A 25067-nucleotide genomic window follows, 5' to 3' on the forward strand; every position below is an offset into this window, starting at 1 on the left:
ATGTACAGGTATCTGGGGGACCTGCTCACTCGTGGAGCTAGCAGCGCTCTGGCCTCGGGATGCGTCGACTCCGTTTTACCGGCTTCCGCGTCCTTGATGCGGGTTCGCCACTACAGCGAAGCCGTAGGGGAAAAAGAAGACGACCCCAACTTCTTCAAAATGGTCGAGGGCTTCTTTGATAAAGGTGCCGCCATAGTAGAAAATAAACTGGTGGAAGACCTCAAGACCAGAGAATCGCCGGAACAGAAGAGGCATCGGGTCCGGGGAATTCTCAAGATTATCAAGCCTTGCAACCATGTTCTGAGCGTATCTTTCCCTATCAAGCGAGACAACGGCGAATGGGAAGTGGTCGAGGGCTACCGCGCCCAGCACAGTCAACACAGAACGCCCTGCAAAGGAGGTGAGTTGAACAAGCAATTCGCTGCGAGTGAAGCGACGGGCGGTGCAGTGGTTGACAGCCTACATTTAACTGGGGACTGGGGTCTTTCACTTGGACCCCGAGGGTCTCCTTAATCTGCAGCCTGTCGATAGGACTCCTGTGATTTTAACAGCCTCCCACTGTAACATAAAGAACGTAATGGATTTCAGCAATCGGTTTTTGTCGCATTCCCCCCATTGTTTTGATAAAAATTACTTTTTTTTTTTTTTAAGAATATGAATCTTAAATAATTTCAAAGAATATGAAGTAATAGGTTGACCTTTTCCCGCACAGCCATCGCTAACCTTTATAACTACAGCAGCAAAAATCAAAGAATTCTCTTGTCGCAAGTAGGGGAATTCTGCCGTTAATAAACACCTTTTGGTAGCTTATATTTTGCAAGCCATCCAGTTAAGCAGTTTAGACAAATCTTGCATGTATGTGGTTAACGTAAAAATACTACTGTAATCTAAACACGATCATAACAGTCCTTTTTAAATTGTATCAATTTTTGGCAAGTTTGATGCTCTTAACTTTTCTGCTAAACTTCTCAATGGCAGGTGTGCTACAACATGACAAACGCAGTAGCCTAATGTTTCTCGCCGTCAGAGCAACACTTGTGGCTCGTTTGTTGAGACTCGGATGTCCGATTTTTAGTTCCATTTTGAATGGTTATAGATTTAGCATATAGGTTTTTTGCTGTTTACATTTTTTCAGGAGAAGTATGATACATTTTCTTGCCATGGCACACCCCATTCCAGGCAGATCTGGGATCAGAATGCGTGATTGTACAGTATGTACTGCAATCAGCGAATCTAGCGATATTCGATTCCTTGGTAACATTGCTCGGTGTTGGTAGTTGCGGTAGCCTACAGGGGTAAGGGAGCTATGACGGAACCGGCCCGGGATCATCCTGTGCAAAATTTGTTCGGGGCTGGCCGGGATCTCATTCCAGTTTCAGGCCTGTGGCGTTCAAACACAGCTTGACCATGCTGACTCAATCGTGCAGATGTTAATGTGGTAGCCCATCACGCTCCAGCGTGCTGGAAAAAGGGGCTCAAATATGTACGGACCAGGTGGTGTTTCCAGGAAAATGCAACATTGCCTGCGCAGTTCCGAATAGTTTTCTGCCCTGTTAACCTCCTGCTTCACGCATCTCGGATTATGACACACACTCTTCTCGGGTACAGCTGATGCCAAAAACCTGCTTTTTATTTTTGGTTCGCAGGCTAATCTGTGAATGCAGGGTGCATAATTGGTTTGAAGGCTGTTATTGTTCCAGAAGATAAAATAAATTTGGCCTGTTGTTGGAGCTGTCCTCATTATGTGGGTTGTTTTTCTCTCTTGGCAGCACAGCTTGAAATGCTCTCAAAAGGTAGAGGCTAATGGGCACTGTTGAAATGTGAGGGGAACAAACAGTAGTGCTTTGTTGCGGTCTGACAGTGCCGTTTGTACCCCTGAGTACATTATTTACAGAGCATGCATCTTGCGATGGCTACCTTACACCCTCCTGGTAATGTATTTAACATACGTCCTTGTGTTTGCAATACAGGGACAAAATGTGAAGCATGTGTGCATACCTAAGAAGTGTTCTGTAAGTCCTAGTGTCTGTAGACTTGGGCTGGAGAAAACCAGTTCTGAGTGAAAAATAGGCCTTGGAGGCAGTGGGCACACAGGGTGGGGGGATGGAGCACTGTATGCTGGGTAACTGAGAGGAGGGAGGGGGGGTTTTGAGGGGTGGGAGGGTGGGGTTGTAGCACAGCCAGGGTCGGCTGTAATGGTGATACTGCCAGTGGGAGGGCAGTCCCAGACGCTTCTGTTCCTGTTTGTCAGTCGTACCCAGAAGCCCAGACTGAACTTTGGAGCTTGTCGAGTAATTGCCGCACTCCTCCTCCCACAGACAGCTTTGCGTGAGCTGCTCCTGAATAGCGAGCGTCGCTCTTCTGTAGTGCCGCCAATGATCCCTGCCGCTGAGCGAGGGGCACGTATGGGAAGCCATTTTGGAAAAAGGTGGACGATGGACACCTGGGAATCTGCTTTCTCTTCATTATCACAGAGGGCAACGTTAAAATTCCTTCCTATGCCTCTAACCTCTGCCAGTTCCCTTTCTGTCTGTGAGCTCTTCACAGCGCCCCCTGTTGGACGTGTTCAGCTTAACTGCAATGCAGAGGCCAGGGGAATGATCCTGGAATTTGTCTCCAGTTCACTTCAGTAGCCAGAACCATAATGTAGCTCTCCCATTGTGTGGACTGCATTTGCCCCCATGTAATATGCTGATATTGGTGGTTCTTTCAATTTAGAGTCCAGAGCATAATATGCACAGCTATGCTGGTCACAACTAAGATAAATTTTAATACATCAGCGAGCTGCACCAGCAGCAGGTGAATACGATTAACCGGTTTTGTTGTTTCCCCTGCTTACTGTTTGCTGCACTGTTTTTCTTCTAATATATCTTTAATGTTGTTGTAGTATGTCATGAATCTAGGCTATGGTAAAAGGGCGTCTTTGAATTGCTGACTGGTATGCCATGCCCAGCGGGATTTGCTGGAAGGTGGGTCGGTTGGAACCTGGCAAATCCAGTTCCCGCAGGGACAAAAGAACCTTCCCAGAGTTCATTGTTGTGACGGGGAGCTGTGCAGTCTGCCTGCTGTCATATGGGTATGTTTATGCAGCGATGGTAAAGAAGTCTGTATTATGTACATCATACTGCATTACATAAAATTTTTCCTGCCCCCCTTTTTCCGATTCGGAATGCTCAGTCGCGTCCGTTAGCCCATCCGTTCATCCAGTTGTCAGGACCAGGACCAGGACTAGCACGTCATTTGAATTGAGCTAAATTAGGTGACGGCATCTAAAATCACCTGGTTAAGCTGCAGAAGCTGTGGTCCTGGAGGACCCCACGCCTGGTGCAGGTAGATCGCACACAGGTGCAGTTCAGTGAGAGGGGCATCAGTTGTTGTGCAGTGAGACAGGAAGCACCCTGTTGACCGAAACTCTCTCTCCCCGGGAAACCTTTCAGCCACGGGATAAATAGGACTGGAAGGAGGTGGAGTGGTATTACCACTTTTTGTGTAGCCAATTAACTCATTTAGTCAGGGTAATTGGTGGAAATAAAAACCTACACACACTTCAGCCCCCCAGGACCAAAATTGCCCTCCCTGGTGCTAGAGTATCTTAGGTCTCTCATGGTTTCTTTGTTAGTAACCACATTGCATTTGAACAACCCTGTAAACATTTGTCCATGAACTAAACATTTATTAATTTAGCAAGTTTAGAAACAAAGAATATTAGTTAGCTAGCTAGCTCTGTGACTTGTGGCAGGCAAGCAAACTTTGTGTGTGTATGTACAAATCTAGACCTGCTTTTCCACAAGGTGACCCTGACTGTCAGTGAATTTGGGACTTGTGTGACACACCAGTGCCGTTGTGACCTGTCCAGCTGTCTGACCAGTGGGGCAAGGTGCCGTGATCCAGGGGGCTAGGGTTTAAGCACCGCTGTGGGGGGTGGGGGCTGTGACTCCTCAAGAGGCAGCGGTGCCATTGGGCGATTATAAAAAAAATGGAAACCCTCTATGTAGCTGTGTTTTAAATGTGTGAGTCACCGTTTCACTCTATGTAACTTCCATTAGGGGAATGACAGTGATGGTGATGGCAAAGACGCAGTGTAATTACATAAATGCACCCTGGCTTTTACTCTGCGTCTCTGTAACTGGATTACCACATTTCATCTTTGTTGATGCAGAGTGCGGTGGGTATCTGATTAGGTTAATTTGGGGATTATGTCTAGCTGACCTGCTGGTGTACACACCAGTGTGCCCTCCAGCTGTCTGATGTCATTAGCACTCTGATTGCATTTATTACATTTGTGCAATAAATTGATAGAAATGGAAAAATCCTCCATTCTGGAGATATAAAGCAGTTCTTACCTAAATCTCACACGGCATACTCTGTGCTGATAGCGTACTAGTAGCTATTTCAATGAAAACAGTTCTATTTAAAAAATGCATTCATAAAGGATTTTAAAGCCAGAGCTTCTGTCTCGCTGTTCCTCTCCCCTCTTCCTCCCCACTCTTCCTCCTCCTGGAGGCTGCAGAGAGAGGTGCGCAGAGGGAGGATGCGGTTCTTAAGACGCCGTTTCCCGGCTGCGATGCCGCCGCTGCTGGGGCTTTTATTAATAACTGCGGTCCTCGTGGGGATTAAGAGGTCACTGCTTCTGTGTGGGGGGACTTGATTGAAACTGATCTCGGCCTGCTGCTGCTGCTGCTGCTGCAGGCACGATTTGTAACGCAGAGGCCAGCGCACGTGACCATGCGGAGTGGGGAGGGGGGCGGGGTGTCCAGAGCATGAAGTCCGTTCGCTCGGTCTCTGGAGGCCCCTCTGTGATTGGCCAGGATCGTTGGGGAACCCGGTGATCCCATCGGTGGACCGAAGCAGTGCTCCTGCTGTAACATCATGCTCTGTTGTGCACCCCGTGTCTCTCCACCAAAAGAAAACGAGTAAAATCGTTTTCATGTTGTCCTCCTCCCCTCTTCTTTTTTTTTACTCGCCCTCTCCTGTCCACAAATGGGACACGCTCCTCTGCCTTGCGATTCGCGACGAGCCATTAGACCATCGATCCGCTCGCAGATTCGCGGCATTGGCGGTTATCCTTTTCTCTCACCCTGTAGAAGGATGGCTGAAATGACCAGTATGGTGGTCTGACATCGGTTTAGATGTGGTTTGACGCCAGTGTGATCGTGTACCGCGTCATTTGGAATATTCTCGCTTTGTCCTGTCACCTGAGGACTCTTGGCAGGTCCGCTCTCCAAATAGTCTTCGTTCCCATCTCTTACCCAGTGTGGTTAGACGTGTACATGCCACAGGGCACGTCTGCACTCCCCTCCCCAAAATAAGGATGTCCCTCTGGAAGTTCCAGAGCTTGTTGTGGAGGGGCGCATGCTTTCTGGGCTGGATTTAGATCTGGCAGTGTAAACAGATACGAGTTAAAGGGCCTGGTGCTTGGACCGAGACAAAACTGCACACAACAGTCCATCAGCAGTCAGAGGGAAAGTGTATGATTCCTGACATATCTGAAGTAAGCTTCTGGACATACGTAAAGCTAGCTTTAACATGATTCCAGCCGTGCGCCAAGTTAGCTTTAACGTGGTTTTAGACATGTGTAAAGCTAGTATTAACATGCTTCTGGCCATGCGTAAAACTAGCATTAACATGGTTCTCAGCATGCGTAAAGCTAGCTTTATTATGATTCTGGAGATACATAAAGCTAGCTTTAACATAATTCTAGACATGTATAAAGGTAGCTTCAACATGATTTTGGACATGATTTTGTTAAGTTCATAAATATGCATGAGCTAGCATTGCAGATTAATCCAGTTTCGGTTCATACTACAACATCAAAGCTCATCAAAAAACCACTATCAATCCTACATTATGGTACTGGAATTATATAATGTACAGTACTGTATATATTAGTCAGCTTGACAAATATTTTAAATACAGCAAATACCAAATGAATGGGTCTAAGTGGTTGTCGTAAACATGTACAGAAAAAAGGCTGAATTATGTTCTGCCTTCCATTTAGCCATTAAAGAAGCTGATCTTGGCATGAGGGGGATTTGCGTAGTTTGGCAGAACTCCACATTAGCTTGACTTAAATCACTTGTCAACTGGCAATGATGTTTTTCGCTTATCCCACAGTTTTGAACAATCAGTTGTGATTGTTGGCCAATCGCATCGCTGTTAGTTCAGGAAGGAAGGGCGAGTGCAGTTTTCTAATCTGGGCCGTGCCATGGCACAGGCAGATCCCAGGTGCTCTTCGAGACCTCCACGACTAGTTACGCGCTGCCTCGTCGGTCTTCTGGCCGCAGCTGTCAGGATCCGATTTGTGACCCGCGGAATGCCATGCAGCAGCGAGGGAACGCGCTTCAGCTGCATATGCTACCCAAGAGCCTGCAGGCTTGCGTAGCGTTGAGTTGAGGTTTCGCGGTGGGAGTTCACTGGTGGCAGTGTAGCGTTTTTGCCTCATGCTCCAGAGTCTCATTGACCTGTTCTCTCTCCTCCTCCACAGGTATCCGGTACAGCACAGAGGTGTCTGTGGATGAGGTGAAAGCCTTGGCCTCCCTGATGACCTATAAGTGCGCTGTAGTGGGTAAGTGGTCCAATGGCTCTGAGGTTTAGCACAGCCACCAGCTAAGCGAGAGAAAATGTGTTTAATTTCCGAAGTTTTATTTACTTGTTCTTTTAACTCCAATTTAAAAATGAAAACTTGGACATTTCTTCTGGAAGCCAGCTTTGACATTGTGGTCAATTTTTTTATTATTTTTTTGTTGCTATGATTTTTTTGTGTGGATAATTATTTGATGCAACTTGTGAACTTGTGTTCTTCATGCTCCCAAGCAGGTTAAAGTTAAAAAAGCAGCCATTTTAGTTTTCATAAACCACTCCTTGCCATTTCTTACTTTGGATTGCCTTTTTCACGTATTTGTTTTACCTGTGTTGTTATTATTATTGTTGTCCTGATATGCCATGACCATTATTTACTTTGCACCAGTCAGAGAGGTTTGAGTTTGCATTGTGTTGGGAACACCATTACTCTGTGAATGTCAGTGAGGTGTGTTGAGCCATTGCCCCAGTGACGCCGCATTGGCTGTGCTTCTGAACACCCTCATGTCGGGTCCGTTTGTTTTCCAGACGTGCCGTTCGGTGGAGCCAAGGCCGGAGTGAAAATCAACCCCAGGAACTACTCTGTAAGTAGCTCGTTGTGAGCTCTGATGAACACAGAGCCCTCATATCAGGGCATCCCCGTATCAGAGCCAGACGCGGACTTCCTGTCCTCCTGTACCTCTGATCGATCCTGTACACATTACTGCACTGGCTCACAAGCGCTTGGCTAAACACCTGCGCCTAGTCATGCCCATTGCTTATTTTATTATTTTTCATATGTATGGGGGCCTGGGGCCATATAGGGTTCGTGTCAGCCATTTCACTGATGTGGACCAATCCGATGTGAGCAAATTCCTATCCGTCGATTGGCTTGATGAAGTGTAGTGAGCGCACAGTAGCCCCGCCCACTGCGCTGCTGCCGTGTAGCCTCCCGCCCCCATCCCTGCAGTTCAGAGCGAAGCGGCCGCATTCTCTCCCTGCCGGAGGATGGCTTCTGCTGCTGCCCGCTGCCTAATGCTTCCCATATTTCCCTGCTTTTAAAATAGCTTTGGCTGTTCCGCTGCGCAGCGCACCGAGGGAAAATGGCTCGCGTCCGGAGGCGGTTGCTGTCAGTTCCATGAGCGCTGACTGTGAAAGGGAACCCCAGAAGTGAATCAAATTAATTTTCTCGAGTGAATTGGATGAATATTGAAATGACTTTGCCTCCACCACCCCAAGCTTACACACTATGCTAGACTAAGATATTCGCTTGTTGTTGTTTTTTGTATGATAGATTAAGTGTGATTAAACGATGCGAGATCTTCCCTCCCCCTTGGCTCTGTAATCCATGCATGATCCCTTATCCCGCTAATGGAACAGACATGCAGGCTACAGTTAGCCCCGAAAAGAAGAGGTCCTTCTTTTCTTTTCTGCCTGTTTCTTTGTTCCATCCTCCCATCTTTTCCCCTTTCTCTCCTTTTTTTTCTTTCTGGTGGCATATTCAGTCTGCCCCGGGCTAGCTCAACTCAGGCGTTGTGTTAATAACCAAGGCCAAAGGGGCGAACGGCTAAAAGACAGTGCGTTGCTTCGTGTGTCACAGACCTTGACTGAAAATAGCTGGCAGGAGAGAGCACAACGTTTACTTCACCCTCTAGACGTTCTCGGGCTCTGAGAAAATGGCGGTCTTAGGTATTTACGAGGGATAACAATAGCAGAGCGTTGGTGTGTGAAGAGACCCTAACCCAACGGAAGTTCTCGAACTCGACATTTCGAAAGCTAAAATGTGCCGTTCGCCCGCCACGCACCGGAGGTGGGTAATTACCTCTCGGGCTCGCCACTTCCTGTCCCTGACGTCGCTGCGTGCTCGCTGCAGACTGCTGCCCTCGAGAGGAGCGTTTCTGAGCTTTCAGCTGGCAGGAGGATGGGAGGCTATTGGCTGAGTCAGTTCTTTTCCAGTTCGCTGCGTGTGAGCATGTCCAGAGCTGGAATGCTCTAACCTTCAGTTTTAGGAGAAAAGCTACAGTTATTAGGGAAAAAAATGTATTTCTGTATTTATTTATGAATAAATCCATGCACCACTCTGCCTTCCATAATTCTACACCCCATGACAACGTCAGTGTTCTAGGTAATGGCCAGTGTGTGTCCAAGTGTGTATTCAAGCCTGTGAGCACAGTAACATAATGTTCCATGTCTTGCTCTACCGCACAGGACAATGAGCTGGAGAAGATTACTAGAAGGTTCACCATCGAGCTGGCGAAGAAGGGCTTCATTGGTGAGTTTTTGCTTCTGCTGACGCTGTTACTAATGTAACGTTTATGCAAACTTAAGATGGCTGGTTGCGTTAGGTAAGAGGTCAAAGGTCATTGAAAATTTGCGAACACATTTTTTCCAACAACTTCTAATTGCCATCTTTCCTTGCATAACATAGCATTCATGTGAGTAAGGCTGAGAGGCCACTGAAACCAAAATGATTTGGGTGCTTTACCACTAAAACACAATGAGCATTTGAGTAGCCAAGTTTGTAACCTAGGTCAGCTGCAACCACTGGAAGGGCTTACTGTACTGCCCCATGAATTTAGTGACAGGCCCCTCAAATCCCTTTCCCCTGGTGTTTTCAACACGCACACGCACACGCACACGCACACACACACACACGCATTCTCATAGCCTGTGTGTAGAAGTGAGTGAGGCCGCCCTGTATTCAGGAAGCAGGTCCCCTCCTGTCACGTGACATTTCTTTACTGTAGTCCCCAGTCGAGCTCTGAGGGAGAGAAAGATCACGGGCTGGAATGTTGGGACTGTCCCGTTGCTCATAGCTATAAATACAGAGACAGCTCCACCCCCACCACCCTAACACTCTGCACGCAGGTAGGCGTTCCGTCCTCCGAGAGAGTCACAAAATAACCCCCTTCCTCCTCCCTCCCCCTTTCTCACCGCCCTCTGGCCCAGCTCCTCCAGGGATGCTGTTTTTGAAACGTAAACACAGTACAAGGCAGGCAGCGGTCACGCACACACGGCTGTTTGCTCAGATGCCGTGATGTTTACTTCAGACAGCAGGCCTGGCATGGGTTGAGGGTGGAGCAGGCAGGGATGGGGGATGGAGGAAGAGGAGGGCAGTGTGCTAGTGGTTTGTGAGGGCATCTGCTTGTGGTGTACGGTTGCACAGGCAGTTTCATAAATGGCGTGACTGTGCACTGGACTGGAACAAAACTAATCCGCCCCCCCTTCCCACGCTCTCAGGACCTGGCATCGATGTCCCTGCCCCTGATATGAGTACAGGGGAGAGAGAGATGTCCTGGATCGCCGACACCTACGCCAACACTATTGCCCACAGCGTAAGTACCCATAAACACTCATGGCAAGCCCAACACTATTGCCCACAGCATAAGTACCCATAAACACTCATGGCAACCCCAACACTATTGCCCACAGCGTAAGTACCCATAAACACTCATGGCAACCCCAACACTATTGCCCACAGCGTAAGTACCCATAAACACTCATGGCAACCCCAACACTATTGCCCACAGCATAAGTACCCATAAACACTCATGGCTACGCCAACAATATTTCCCACAGTGTAAGTACCCATAAACACTCATGGGAACACCAAAACTATCGGCCACTGTGTAAATGACTGTAATAACTCTAAGCTATGCTAATGCCATTGCCCACAGTGCTAGTTCTAGGAATATGTGATTTGAACATGTTTTTTATTTTTTTTTATTTCCAGAAAACAAAAATGAGAATTACTAATATAAAAAATATAAGGAAAAAAACCAAACCAAACCAAAACAAACAAAAAAAACAAGTGCACCCTTTACGAATGCTCAGTACAGAAATGTTTTGAAGCTAAGTGCTCATTACTTACTGAATTGAAAGCTTTTACAAAATGTATCTTCCAGAGGTAAAAACTTGTCCCATCTAGGCTTTATGAGAAATTAGGAGAAGAACAAGTTAAATGCACAGTAATGTAGAGCTAGCTTTTATATAGCGGCTCCAGAGCTATGCTAATCACATTAAAAATAAGCGCAAAAAATGATCTGCATGCCCTACGATGGGTGACACTGCCCTAACAGACTGCTAGCTAACTTGGATAACTGTCTATGTGGACCTTTTTTCATTCATGTTCTGAAACTATGTGCACCAGTTGTCTGGTTTAAATAAGGAATTCAAATTCTGTTGCAACATTATGCAAGGTTATTTTTAGGATGTTTCATCGAAGGCATCAAAGCTAACCGTTAATTAGGCTACATTAAGATGGATCATACTTCCGCTGCCGCATATTATTTAAAATTCAGTTAATTGGCCAAATTTATGTTCAGAAGTTTTAGTAGTTAACCAAGTTAATGGACCAACTAACTAATGAGCATGTTTTAGCAATGTGGACTTCCATAACAAGTCTCCATAACAAATAAAAGCTATGACTACTGCAGAATGGGCAGTGTTTCAAGTGCATGCGTTTTTAATTATGTATTTTTCATGCGTATGCAAATACTGATGGCTCACGTTTTCTTGTCAAACGGGTCACTTGCCTGTAAGAAGCTACCTATGCCACTGTCATGTTTTAGTGTACCCCTGACTGATATGGTATGCCTGTACTATTGCTCACACTGTAAGTAACCCTGATGACTGAATCTTATGAATACCTAGCAGTCATTTCCTACTGTTTAAGTAACATTTGACACAATGATGTACTTGTAGCATGGAAAAGCAGTTTCACTTTCTGGTATTAAATACGTTCATGTGTCTACAAGTTTTACATACACACTTATATTCTTAGTTGTGACAGTTAAGTGGAAAGTTGAGTTGTGCTTTTTCACGCAAACTACTGTGGAAAGAAGAGGAAGGCTCGTCTAATCCCTCTGCTCAAAATGAGCGGCCCCTCTGTGGTGAAGTCACATGGAAAAATATGCAAAAAATCTTACTATGGAGTTTTTTTATGGAAAAAAGGCTTAGTCATATCCTGCTGCCATTTTAGCTCAGTATTCTTGTTATTTTTTGCTTACTGCTTTCCTGATCGTCTTTGGAACTGACCCATGGCAAGACCAGTTTTTTTTTTGTTCATCTATATATAGGCCATAGTATTTTATGTAAATATGTTTGCAGTGTATGTTCACTTGTTTTGTGTTCTTTTCTGTTGAACATGAAGAATTTCCGGGCGTCATATTTGTGTTTTGGGGTACACGCAGGCACAGCGCCAAGTGCTGGTTTGCCGTATTTAATTTCTCTCCTTTAAAAATAATAATGATAATAATACTAATACTAATACTTGTGAATGTGTGAGATCACATTTGCCAGGTTTTGTTGTTTTGGCCCATCACATTCAATGATCTGGGCTGGCCTTTTGGGAGTATTGCATTGGGCTTGAAACTGCTAGAAAGCAATCCATCGCTATGGCGACTTGTGATGGCACTGGAATGTGAATATAAAACATGGCAGATATGCTGTATGCTGAACTGCTGTGCTTGTGACTACAGGGCTTACATGGGCTTAGGCATTAACTTTTTTTGTTAAATATTTTTGTTACATCTTTAGATTTGGACTGGTCTATTATTTACTGTACTCTATTGAATTTTAATATGCTGTTTATTTTTCATTATTATATGAATAGAACCTTTTTTTTGTTTGTTCATGGTTTGACATTCAAACTATGACTACTACTATTCAGATTCATTTCTTGGTTCAAAGTTCTTCTCCTAGCTGAGGCCGCAGGGGTTTATGGGTAAACAGAGCTGTTGAGGGCAGAAGTTAAAAAGACCCTTGCCTGTTCTCTGGCCCTTTGTACTGGGGATAGATGTACCACCCCACCCCCCACCCCCTCCGTGTAGCTGTCTTACAGATCCCAGTGTGCCCCAGACCTGAGTTTCAAGCTCATGTTCACAGTGTCACCACTGACTGAGCCTGAATGATGAGGGATGCAGTTTCCCTTCCCGTTTTGCTGCTACTTGTCGTTTTAATGGTTTAATATGTGTAGCTGGCACTTTTTTTTTTTGCTCTATCTTTTCGTGAGAGGGTGTTTTTAAAGGAATAACTGCATTTGGCAGGGTGCCCCCCCCCTCCCCTCCCCAATAATGCTCATTACCAGAAATTCATTGCTTTTCGTTTTGCCCTGCCCCCTGGCTGCCCCTTCCAGTGTTGTCGCCATGGCAGCACAGGAAGTCCACTCAAGATTGCGCTGGACTGATCGTTCCCTGCATTGTATCCATAGTCTGCGGCAGGGTGGGGAGATTGGGAGGGGTGGAGGGGGGCGGGGGGTGGTTATTGATATTCAGTACAAGATTTATTTTACGGGCGAGAGGGTGCACTAATGAGCATTTATTCTTTAGTAGCCGTGCGCTCCGCTACGCTTCACTGGCTGTCCTCTCTTACAAACATGGCTTTTAGGTGAGGTGAATTTGGCTAACAAACTGCCACGTTTGTTGTCATGAAAATGTTTTGAATCTTGCATTTCAAATGATCAAATAGACATCTGGTTTTGGTTACTTCTACTGGCTTTAAAGGAAAATGTCCTGTAGTCTTCAGTGCTGAGAATATATGTGCACAGTTGTTTAGGGAAAAAAGTTCCTGAACTAGATTAATCTGCCTTCATATTACGTAAGACAAGAACCTTTGCTTCCTCATTTCATTGGCCTGTGGCTTGCAGATAACGTGCAGCAAATAGGATACTTTTCCTGTGTTCACTTTTAGGATGTTTAAACATTAATGTGGCCTTCCTTAACAGAACAGAAACTTGCTTTGGTCACTGGGCGTTCCTTTGGGCGCTGATGCATCAAGTTCCGCGCAAATGCACATCATAAAAGCCTTTGTGAGAATCACTGCGTCTGTGGGAAAACTTGCTGACAAAAAGGGAGTGATATTTATTGAAGATCTCATAGATGTCTGATGTTACATTTCCCAAGCTGAAAAGATTTTCTGATATGCGAAGTCAAAATAATGCTGCCCGAAATGTTTTTATTTATTTATGTCTTTTTGCTATGGCAACGGCAACTCTGGTGAATATGTTACCCAACGGAAAGCAATTGTCTGACTACAATGTGCGGTGAATGCGCATGCATATATAATTAGGAAATGTCTGGCAGAAAGCTTAAGATGACTAAGGTCTGTTGGAACAGAATATCCTATTTTCTTTAAATATAGGTATGAGTGCCATTTCCTTCTATGGCAGCAAGTCCTGTGTTCTGTTTAATCGAGCTTCCCGGCGCCCTCTTCTGGTGAACAAGATGTCCTGCAGATTTACTAACGCTAACTGATAAATTAGCCTTGGTCTGTCAAGTGACAGGATTTTCCCCCCATTAGTGATGATTGGTTTTATGCTTTCCCTGCACTTCCTGTGGTGACTGGTGGGGATATTGCGTCAGTTTTGAAAGTGATTAATATAAAAAAGGAAGAAAAACGCACTGGTAATGACACGTTTAATTGCAACCCCCCCCTCCATGGGCATATCCCCCTCCCTGAATTCCCACACTTTCTTCCTGTGCCAGAGAAGGGGGGTAAACAACATACGTTTATGAAATCCATTGCTGTAACTCTATGACAGATCAGCTGTGACAGCAGTGTGTAACTGAGCTGATTTGAGTTCAGCATGTACAGAATTAACTGGGATCAATCTGTCAATCAGTACTTTTTTTGTATAGCTCATTTCGTACAACTGAATGCAATGCAGTGCGCTTTACTTTGGTGAAAAATCAATAAAAACAATAAAAGCAAAAAAAAACTATACAAATCAAAAGTAAAAGAAAAATCTAATAATGTGTGAATAAAATAAAAAAGTAAATGAATTGTCAATGAATGTTGTCAGTGAAAGCTAAAATGGTGGGCAAGGCTTGAGTTGACAATGAAAAATCTCCACCCTTTCAGAAAGACTGTTACTGGCTTAACTGACTGTTACTGGCTTAACTGGTTGGTGGGGCATTAGGTGTGTCAGGACTAGCTCTCAGGATGAAGACGTTGAAGTGACTATCCTCTATGGTGTTTAAGTGCACAAGGTTGTTCTCCCAGTTCTGTCTCTGAACATTCTAAGTGGGTTTTCCTCTGATAAAGCAAGCAGACCTATGCCGGTCTGACCCTATGTCCCAATGAATGGATGCTTGAAAATAAGTCGCGCATACTTCTACTACCTAACCCTGCCAGTTTGGCTCTTCCTGCTACAGTGAGTCACGAGTGAGTACCTCCATTCTTCCTCTCTCAGCCCCCCATCTCTCTGGCTCCGTATAGAGCCGCAGTGACGCAAGGTCACATTGGCGAACACCTGCCACGAGCTTGCACGCGACACCATTTCGTCACTTCCACCTCACCCCAAAAATAAGTCTGCCCGCCTCACTCGCACCCCTGCCCACCCCTCCACGCGCACATGTTCGTAGCAGCGGCCGAAGGTCGATTCGCTCGTAAAACCCACCGTAGCCGTGCGGCTCCAGACAGGGAGCGCCTCCGCCTGGCGAGACTTCGATTTTCCACACGTGCTTCGCCGTCCCCTCCGCCGTGAATCTTCACGTGTGGTTTGCGAAAGGTCTCCAAGGTTGGAGTGTACAGTTAATGAGTGGTACAGTGCATGCAAATGCGTAATTCATTTAGTTTCACTTGGTGTGCGATGGTGTCTCTTCTCTGGTCTTAATCATTCACTTCTCACCCATGTGAAGACATCGGACTCTGTTACAGAGGAACTTGAAAACTCACCCTTTACATTGATGATCTTTTGAAATGGATTTATGGACTACCACCCGCCCCCTGGAAGGTTTCGTAACCTAATCTGTTTTTTTTTTTGCCCCGTGTGCATGTTTGTCTGTCTTCACAGGATATCAATGCCCACGCCTGTGTGACGGGTAAGCCCATCAGCCAGGGAGGGATCCACGGCAGGATCTCTGCCACCGGTCGCGGGGTTTTCCACGGCATCGAGAACTTCATCAACGAGGCGTCTTACATGAGCCAGCTGGGCCTCACCCCCGGCTTCGCGGACAAGACTTTTGTCATTCAGGTATGGAACGCAGCGGGCACTGTGACATCACAATAGGCAGAGGGAGGCCACTGACACCACAGGGGCTATCTTTATTGGCTGTGAGTGCAGCTGGTCCAGAGGCGCCCTTATATGGAATTTTGTCGTGTTTTGGTTGAACCCAGTTGGTTCTCAGCCCTGTGTTAGTCATGGCTTGGAAAGAATCCTCAAGGTTCCTTCAAGGATTCTTTTAAGTGGTCATGATTGCCTAAAGCTTGAACATCAAACAGAAAATAGACAAAACTGTCTGAGCCCCATCTTAATGAAAGACACGTTTGGGTACCTGGTGGTAATTGTGCGTTTGTGCGTGCGTACAAACCTTCACCTATTTTTGTGAATACAGAATATTTTCTTGATTTAATAAGATTGACAGCAGGTGACAAAATTTTACAGAGCAGTCTGAATAAAACGCTTGCAGCAAACAAATATGAGTAGCTCAGAGGGTGAAGGCAACATATTTTGTCTGTGAGAATCTCCCTCAGTCAGTGTGCTGCTGTACCGAAGCTCCCCCTGGGAAAAATAGTTTCTCTACTCTACTGTATTACATTCTACTCTACTCTATTCTGTTTTACTCTTCTCTATTCTACTCTACTCTGCTCTGTTCTTCTCTACTCTAGAGTAGAATAGAGAAGAGAGAAACAAAATACTCTTCTGTTGTACTCTCCTCTGCTCTACTGTCTATTCTACTCTACTGTATTCTATTATATTCTATTTTGCTGTAATGTTCTAATCTACGCCACTGTATTCTGTTCTATTCTATTCTTTTCTATTCTGTTCTTCTCTACTCTAATCTGTTCTGTTCTGCTCTCCTCTAATCTAATCTATTCTGTTCTTCTCTAATCTATTCAGTTGTGCTGTACTCTATTACTATAGACAGGCCTTTGTACTGATGCTGTAACTGGTCCTGGCAACAGAAGTCCCGCGACTGAAACATTCTTGTGTCTGCTTAACTCTGGCATCCCGGGCAGTGTTAATCGGGAGGGGGAGTTTGGAAACCCCTCCGGTCACAGGCCTGAGGGATTCACCCTGCTCGGTTGCCTGGCAACCGGGCGTCACATCCTTTACGTATAACGGTGCGCGGCGCCAGCTGCTCCAGACCACATCCCCTGCCAGGGTTGCCCTTGCTGGAACTCCATCAGATCATCCCAGTGGCAGATTTGCGTGACTCACGCATGTGAAGCGTGCCAGTGATGTCACTGCTGGGATTAGAGTCCTGTTTGTTTGACCCTGCCTCAGCAAACGATGCCCTTCGTTTTCTGACGTAAAGCTTTAATCTCTGGGCAGAGGTCGCGATGGTGTCTCCTGGTGTGAGTCTTTAATCTCAGGGCAGAAATCACTTGCAGAGGCCTTTGCAGAAGGGCTGTTTTTCTTTTTCTTTTTTTTTTCTTTTTATTAGAAAACAGATGTAGGGAATTTTATACTTCAAAACAGGTGTCTCTGTAATTTTTTACTAAATAGTCATTTTCTTAGATGAAGATTCACTGATTTGCTGTAGTTGGACCAAATGGCAAAGGAGATGGTGGTTCTTTTTTGTCTTATAACAGTGAGCCAAACTGAATATATGGCTACCTGTTTACACCGCCTCAAAGTGGTTTGATCCAGTTTAAGCCAGAACCCTCACTGGGGCACGAATGACGTCTTCTGAAGGCAATTACAGAAGTGAAACAGCAGAGGTCCTGAGGGAAATCAGTCGCAGGTCTCCTGTGTGATGACGCCAGGCTTTCAGATGTAATGAAAAGCTGTTGAACAGGGAGGAATGGCTTCAAAGAATGGGTGAACAGTTACTCTGTTTTCCCACAAGGTGGCAGTATTTTTTTTTCTGTGGTCTATGGTATGCAACCAAAAGAAATGTCCTGCCATTTATTGTAATGTATTGTATTTCCTTTTTTATTTACTTGCTTGCTTACTTATTTTTTGCTTTGCTGTGTTCAGAAATTGTATGTGGCATGCACACTTGGCACAAGTTCTGTATATTTTCTCTGTTGCATGCACTTTTAGCTGCTTCTGAAAATATACAAGGTAGAAAAAAATAACTGCTACAAATGTAACAGAACTGAACTGCCTCTTGCCCAATCAGCAGCAATGCTTTTTCAAACCAGGAAGAGTAAAACAGAAAAAAAGTACTCATAGGTAATTGAACCATCATCCAACGGCTCTGAAAACCTTTGTGTAGTTATGTTCTGGGGGGGCGGGGCTTGCGGCCGGTACGTTGCATGTTCAATTCCCAGCCGGAATGCATTGAGACCCTGCAGAGAGGTCCCGTGATTGTCCTGAACTGTTGCCCTGCTGTCGTCCCGCTGCAGGGTTTCGGTAATGTGGGCCTGCACTCCATGCGTTACCTGCACCGCTACGGCGCCAAGTGCGTGGGCATCGGGGAGGTGGACGGAAACATCTGGAACCCCAACGGCATCGACCCCAAAGAGCTGGAGGACTACAAACTGGTGAGAGCCCGTGCTTCTTATTTCTCTGTTCCTCCTTTTGTTCTCTTTCGCGCTCACGCTATCTGTTCCCCTTCCTGGATCAGGCCCAGCTTCATGTAATTCTGGGTGGGTCGGCCAGACTGTTGTTTAGCACCGTTGTCTTGTGAGAAGGAGGTTCTGGGTTCAAGTCCCATTTGGGCTCGAGTCCCATGTTCTCCCCGTGTTCGTGTGGGTTTCCTCTGGGTGCTCCGGTTCCCCCCCCCCCCCCACAGCTCTGGGACTACAGATGAAAAATTAGCCTCCCTGGCTAATTCTGCCACAGATGCATAACTTTTGTTGATGTGCATTGCTCCTGTCAAATAAACTGATATGTTAAATAAATCATTTGACGTCAGCTTGCGAGTCAGTGATGAGCCTAAAAATCTATAAACCTTAAAAGGGGTTTTGCTTGGACAGTGCTGCCTTTAGGCATAAGGAAACAATGCCACCTGTTTACTGGCCGGTGACTCCACTGATGGAAGTTAAATGCTTTTTAAATTGAGTTACGCATGTTTATAAACATATACACGTTTTAACCCTGCAGCAACACGGCACGATCGTGGGCTTCCCCAACGCCGCGCCGTACGAGGGCAACATCCTGGAGGCTGAGTGCAACATCCTGATCCCGGCGGCCAGCGAGAAGCAGCTGACCAGGAAGAACGCGCACAACATCAAGGCCAAGGTGAGCGGTGCCCCACGCTCACCAGTCAAACCAGTTTAGCTCAGCGTTTCTTTCCCTGTCTGCATTCCTGTGGGTGTTCCCTCTGACTGCGTCCCGGCTCCTCCCCAACTAGGAATATTCATCTCAAGTCAGCAAATCGGAACGCTTCTAGGTTCAACAATGACAATGACAGGTGGAAGTACAAAGAGCTGAATGTCTGTTGAGTAGGTGGATTGCCACTTATTTAACTGCAGTTCTGTTCTTCTTAGGTTACATACACCCACCTTCATGAAATTTGCAATGGATACGTTAATGATCCTGTTGTTACTTTTTACCACATAACTACATAGTGCTGAATTCTTTACATTTGATTGAGGACATTGCTAAGAGGCTTGAACCATTTCAGTGGGCACAAGCCTGAATCTAGACTGAATCTAGATGTCTAGAATGGTGGAGATCTAGATTGAGAGATGTTTCAAAATAAACGATTAGGTTAGCTCAATTTAGCTAGATTCCCGGTAGATTTGGTTGAAATGTGAGTTTTCTAACTGTTTAGGACATAGTCAGGCTATATCCAGGAAAAACCTGAGCTATATTGCAGCTACCCTGAGCAAACCTAGTTTGTTTGTTAGAACATCTATCGTCCTAGATTTCTACCCCTCTAGACGTAGAAGATTACATTTAGATTCAGGCTTGTGCTCACTGGGATACAGCTCCTGTGTCATCCAGTTTCATGTCGGCCTACATACTACACGCCTACGTACTCGTAAAAGTAATTATTCTGTGGAATGTGACCGAAACCAACCATGTCACATTTATTTTATTTGATCGTACACCAGGCTAAATGCACAGTCTAAACGGGTTCCTGTGCGTTCTATGTAATGACACACCTTGGATCCGTGGTGAGCTCCAGGCGCATTTCTGCATATCTGCCGGCTCACTGAAAGGAAGCCTGTGACGCCAGCTATGTTGAATGTAAACGCGCCCTCCCTTTACCGTGTGTCATTCGCAGATTATCGCTGAAGGCGCCAACGGACCCACCACGCCAGATGCTGACAAGATCTTCCTGGAGAGGAACATCATGGTTATCCCGGTAAGGCCCAACGACACCGAAGAACAAAATTTTAAAGTGTGCCCTGTGTGTCGGTCAATTCAGAAAAGGTACCAAAGGCCCTCCCTTCCCTCCCCAGCGTGTAATCTCCAGTCGCGCTTCTCGAGTCACCGCTATGCGGTTGCCCACACACTGATCTGACTCGCTTGCTTTCGTGCCAGTGTCACGTTTACGGCCCAAAGGACTCGCAGTCCTGTAGGGGGATAGCCTGTGCCATTTTAGGTCAAGGTTTATGGGCGGTAGCCTGGGGAACCTAGAAATAAAAGTTACCCAGAGGAGGCGATCTGGCAGTAGCTTCCGGAACGCTTCCCAGTTGCGTCGGTTGTCACTGGATGGCCACCCTAGGAAGGACTGAAGTCCCGCCCTGTTGACAACATGCGATGTGTCAATCCTACCACTCAAGGGAGCATTATGGCCAATAGGATTCCTGTGCCCGTCCTTTCTAGGGTGGCCTTCTAGTGACAGCCAATCTCATGAGACCCACCGTGGGCTCCCGGGCCTTGAGGGCCAAAGCGAGGGCCTAGCCGATGGTCTGAAAACACCTCGCCGTGCTCTGCCGGCACTGAACAGCATCAGCCACTCACAGGCTCGCTCTCCGGGGGGGGTTCACGGAAACTGGCGGGGGGCCCTGTTGAGCTGGCGAGGCCTTCGCCCTCCACCCCCCCGTCACCAAGACGATAACTGCGGACGAGCGCTTCTGTTCTGTACACTGCAGACGTCCTCCGGCCGCCTGGATTGAGCGCTCGATGACCGAAGCCTTTGTTTTCGTTCCGCTCTTCGCGTCCTCCCACGCAGCGTATGAGATCGCGCGTAAACAATGACTCACTGCAAGCACAGCTGCGCTCGCTCACTCTTTCAAAATCAGTATTTTTCAAATGGTTTCTCTCTTGTTTTATGCTGGGTTCTGAGGCATAGATATTGGTGGGACGGAACGACACAGAAAAATGTGTTTTTAATGATAATTTTTCACTTAATTGGCAGGCAATCCGATACTAATCCGAGAATCGCGTCGTGATTGCGTGGTTGAGTAGTCATTCTCCTCCTTCACATTCACTGCTGTCTGAAATAGGTCAGGGCATCTTACGGTGTTATAGGATTGGCTGAATTAACTGTTTATAAAAACAATTGTTCAACACTCTTAATAACATAATGTTTAGTAGTTTGGGGATATTCAGATTTTAATAAAGCTCATTTACCATAGGAAAGGCAGAAAATTAGTGTAAGCAATAATGGCGGAGAATGTGTAGTCACACTATACAAGTGTTACATTACCACGTGCGCAATCATTCAGCATGGTTTAGAGGGTTAAACATTTGGTCCAGTTTCACTGACCACGTAATTGAACGCTGAGCCTTTTTTCGCCTGATAGGACATGTACCTGAACGCTGGCGGCGTGACCGTGTCCTACTTCGAGTGGCTGAAGAACCTGAACCACGTCAGCTACGGCCGCCTGACCTTCAAGTACGAGAGGGATTCCAACTACCACCTGCTGAGTAAGTATGGTTCCCTCCCCACCACCCACCATCTATCTAACCCTCCCTCCAGCCCAGATGGTCACTGTTCACAGTACAGTAGTTCTCTCCCTACCTCAGTCACCAATGCCTTGCAGTTACAGCAGCCTGCCACTAGAGGTAGCTCTATACCTTATCTAAACGTCTCATACACTGTTTGGGATTCACAGGCACAACTGTCTTCCTTATGCCTCAATGAAGCTTTTTTCCCCAAATTAACTGTAAATGCCTCACCTTTATTTTGGGCAAGATGTGACTCTGAGCCCTTTCCTCTATTTGACTATATGTTAAAATGTTTAAAATGTTATTTAAAAGTTTTTATTTCTTCCAATTCTGAGGAATGTGTGACGTAACTGCAGAAGTGCTGTTACCCAGTGTGCATGTTATCAGCTAAAATGCACGTCTGCTACAAAACCATGAATCTGTGTAGCAGTGAACAGACACATGAGGAACTCCCAAGTACTGTATATGCAAAGCAGAAACTACCACATACGCACGGACACTCCATTGATTAAGGAAATGACATCACAGAATGCACAGTGTCTTGTACTGTATAAATGTTTGTATGCAATTTTTTGCCATTTAATATTGGTAATTAACTGACAGAAATCTGCGTTCTTTGTAACGGGGGGGAGAATGCTGCATAAAATGACGTTTCACTCTTCCGCCTGCCAGTGTCCGTACAGGAGAGTCTGGAGAGGAAGTTTGGGAAGCAGGGCGGACCCATTCCGGTCGTCCCCACCGCCGACTTCCAGGCCAGAGTAGCCGTGAGTGACCTCCCCAGCTTACCGCTGCATCCCCGTCAGCCTCCCCGCCTCCGTCACCTCCTCAACTTACCGCTGCATCCCCGTCAGCCTCCCCGCCTCCGGGACCTCCTCTGCTTACCGCTGCATCCCCGTCAGCCTCCCCGCCTCCGTCACCTCCTCAGCTTACCGCTGCATCCCCTTCAGCCTCCCCGCCTCCGTCACCTCCTCAGCTTACCACTGCATCCCCTCCAGCCTCCCCGCCTCCGTCACCTCCGTCACCTCTCTGTTACTGCAGATGGATAGGGAATTATGTGTGTGTGTGCGTGTGTGTGTGTGTGTGTGCGTGCGTGTCTGTGTGTGTGTGTGTGTGTGTGTGTGTGCGTGTGTGTGTGTGGGTGTGCCTGTGTGCGGGCGTGTCAGTGTGCTCGCGTGTCTGTGTGCGGGCGTGCCTGTCTGTGAGCATGCCTGTCTGTGGGCGTGTCTGTGTGCGGGTGTGCCTGTGTGTCTGCGTGTGCGTGTGCGTGTACAAGTGTGTGTGTGCGTGTGCGTGTGCATGTGTGTGGGTATGTAAGTAGTTTCGTCTTTCATTCATACGTGCTTGAATGACCCCCTCAATCTTCTGAAATAGTCTGAAGTTGTTCTGCCTCGTTTAGAACTGTCGGTGCTGTGCTGTGGGACAGACGCGTCCTCTTCTTTAAGCATAAGGACATGACTAGACGCAGTAGAATGCAACTGTGCTGCTCCCTACCAGTAATTGGCTAGCCTCAGGCTGAGCATGTTTTACAAAACCTGTTTCTGTTCTTGTTTGGGTGAAAGTGTTATGGCGGTAAAGGTATGCTGCCCCACCTGTTGAGCCTAATTCGTTCTTCGTCTCGTAACGCTGTTGCTGTTGTTTTGTCACGTGACAAAAACGAAGGCGTCATTTGCCGTTCGCGCTTCAGCGAATACGTTCGAGTTAAGAAGCGAAATGCTGGATGATGACTAGGCTGTTTTAGGACGTCGACCAACCGGTTCTTTGACTTTATCAAAATCATCTGCCCCTGCATCGTACACATGACACTTTATTTCTCTTTCTTATTACTTTCTTCTGATGGTTTTTCCTCTGTCCCCCTCCATGTTTACCGACACCTGTCAACACCAAAATAACGAAGTCGACTATGAATTTTTGTCCAATCGCGCTGCGTCAAAGTATGATGCCCAGCAGCCTTTAGTCATGTAGTTACAATCACAGACCTGAGTGAAACCTTTGGTGAATTTGCTTTTAGTGCTGCTGGTTCCCAGCTTCAGCAAGGCTCACACAAATTAAATGTCTTTGTCACCACAGGCTGATTTTTTCTAATTTGATTTTGAGGGTCAGGTTTGTGCATGATGTTATTTCTTTTAAAGTTGTCAAGCAGGTTTTTTTTTGTTCCTTCAATTGTCCTAAATCTGTCATCTGTCAGTTTACCTCATTTACCCTTTCTAACGCATATTGATTGACATCTTTCATGGCTTTCGTAGTTATTTGCCTGCTTCCAATGCAGAAAAGAACGTGCCCTTAAATATGGCGTCTTTTAAAAATGCCTATGCATGCACATCCAATACCAGTGAAGCTAAAGCAATTGGTTCTGAACCCTGCAGTGTATAAATACATTCTCTAATGAGGGGTGCAGACTCCATTGCCTTTACCTTCAGTGTTTATTACCGATCAGAATGGGCAAGAGCTTTGTGTGGACAGACACCGGTAATGCTGATGTTAATATGCAGTTCTTTACTTGTGCTGCAAAGCGATTTGGATGCAGCGCTAACCCTCATATAGCCCAAACGTGACCTTTGTCCAGGCCTAATTTAGCCTGCCGTGTGCCCCAGTTTAGCCTTATTTAGCCCCAATTGAGTCTATTGGGAACTGATGACACTGATCCATTGCTGGTGTTTTCATATGATAATTAAAAAAAAATGATAATTTGGTCTTCAATTCCCAAGTATAAGTGTAAATGTGTGATTAGTTTTCACTCTGGTGTGCAGTTATGGCTTCTGGTTGGGAGATGAGGTGCATTTATGAGGGCATGACTCCCCACAGATAATGTTTACACGTCAACGGTGACCACCACAGATGGTAAACTCTCTCTCTCTCTCCTTCCTCTCGCTTTCCCTCCTCCTCCTCTCTCCTAGGGAGCCTCAGAGAAGGATATTGTGCACTCTGGTCTTGCCTACACCATGGAGAGATCTGCCAGGGTGAGTGTGAGGGGCCAAACTTGAACATCCCTAAAACGAAAGAAATCCATCTCCTTAAGTCTGCCTTGCTCAGTGTTCCTGTGCTCCTCGAAAAAAGATCAGTAACAAAAACTCTGAATTTATAATGCTACAAAAGGTACTTGATCAGGTGGTTCAGTTTTTGAGAGTGGCATTTCGACAATCATTTTGACAGTCATGAAGAAGGATGGAATACATGTTGCACACATTGTTGCATGCCCTTAGTTGTGTAAACCACTTCAAAATCGTGACGTGTGTTAGGAATATTCATATACCGTGCCGAGCAGCAAGTTGAGGACGTAGCCCGCTTTATATCGGCGACCTCTGCATTTCAAGGGGTCATCACCAAAGGAACTGTCCTTTGGTGATGACCCCTTGCCTCTGGCTCGAGTGGGTCTCTCTACGCATGCCTAATGTACTCAGATCCTGTAGCGGGGCAGCCTGACATTTGCGACTCACTTCTGTTTTTCATAATTGACCTTACTGATATTTTTTATCGTTCATCCTATCGATATTTTTCATTATTCATCTTATTGATATTTTTTTATTATTTATCTTGGCGTTTACATGATAAGCGTGTCAAAAGAAATGAAGTGGCCACATTCCAACTTGAAAGTATATACTAGTAAAGATGAGTTGAATTGGAATCATGCCTTTCATGGATGTTCAGAATTTTACAGTTAGGTGGGTGGAGGGGTTTGACTTTAACCATAACTAAATAAATACAGCCCCCACCTGGGCCGTGCCGAACGGCCATTTTGGGCCAGAATTATCACACGTAAATGCCCGTTTTTACT

The 25067-nt window shown here is 46.0% G+C and overlaps 1 protein-coding gene across 1 annotated transcript in view; it reads left to right on the forward strand.

The window, feature by feature from the left end:
- Positions 1-25067, forward strand: part of LOC118220970 (glutamate dehydrogenase, mitochondrial) — a 26333-nt gene continuing 1266 nt past the window's right edge. Inside the window, exons 1-12 of the mRNA XM_035405483.1 lie at positions 1-400; positions 6485-6565; positions 7108-7163; positions 8767-8830; positions 9799-9893; positions 15353-15532; positions 17854-17991; positions 18554-18691; positions 19683-19763; positions 21151-21274; positions 21968-22059; positions 24190-24252. Of these exons, the coding sequence (XP_035261374.1) occupies positions 1-400; positions 6485-6565; positions 7108-7163; positions 8767-8830; positions 9799-9893; positions 15353-15532; positions 17854-17991; positions 18554-18691; positions 19683-19763; positions 21151-21274; positions 21968-22059; positions 24190-24252 (1512 nt within the window). The remainder of the gene's footprint in view (positions 401-6484; positions 6566-7107; positions 7164-8766; positions 8831-9798; positions 9894-15352; positions 15533-17853; positions 17992-18553; positions 18692-19682; positions 19764-21150; positions 21275-21967; positions 22060-24189; positions 24253-25067) is intronic.

This window comes from Anguilla anguilla, chromosome 2 (genome assembly GCF_013347855.1).
Source record: "Anguilla anguilla isolate fAngAng1 chromosome 2, fAngAng1.pri, whole genome shotgun sequence".
In the NCBI taxonomy this organism is placed as follows: Eukaryota; Metazoa; Chordata; class Actinopteri; order Anguilliformes; family Anguillidae; genus Anguilla; species Anguilla anguilla.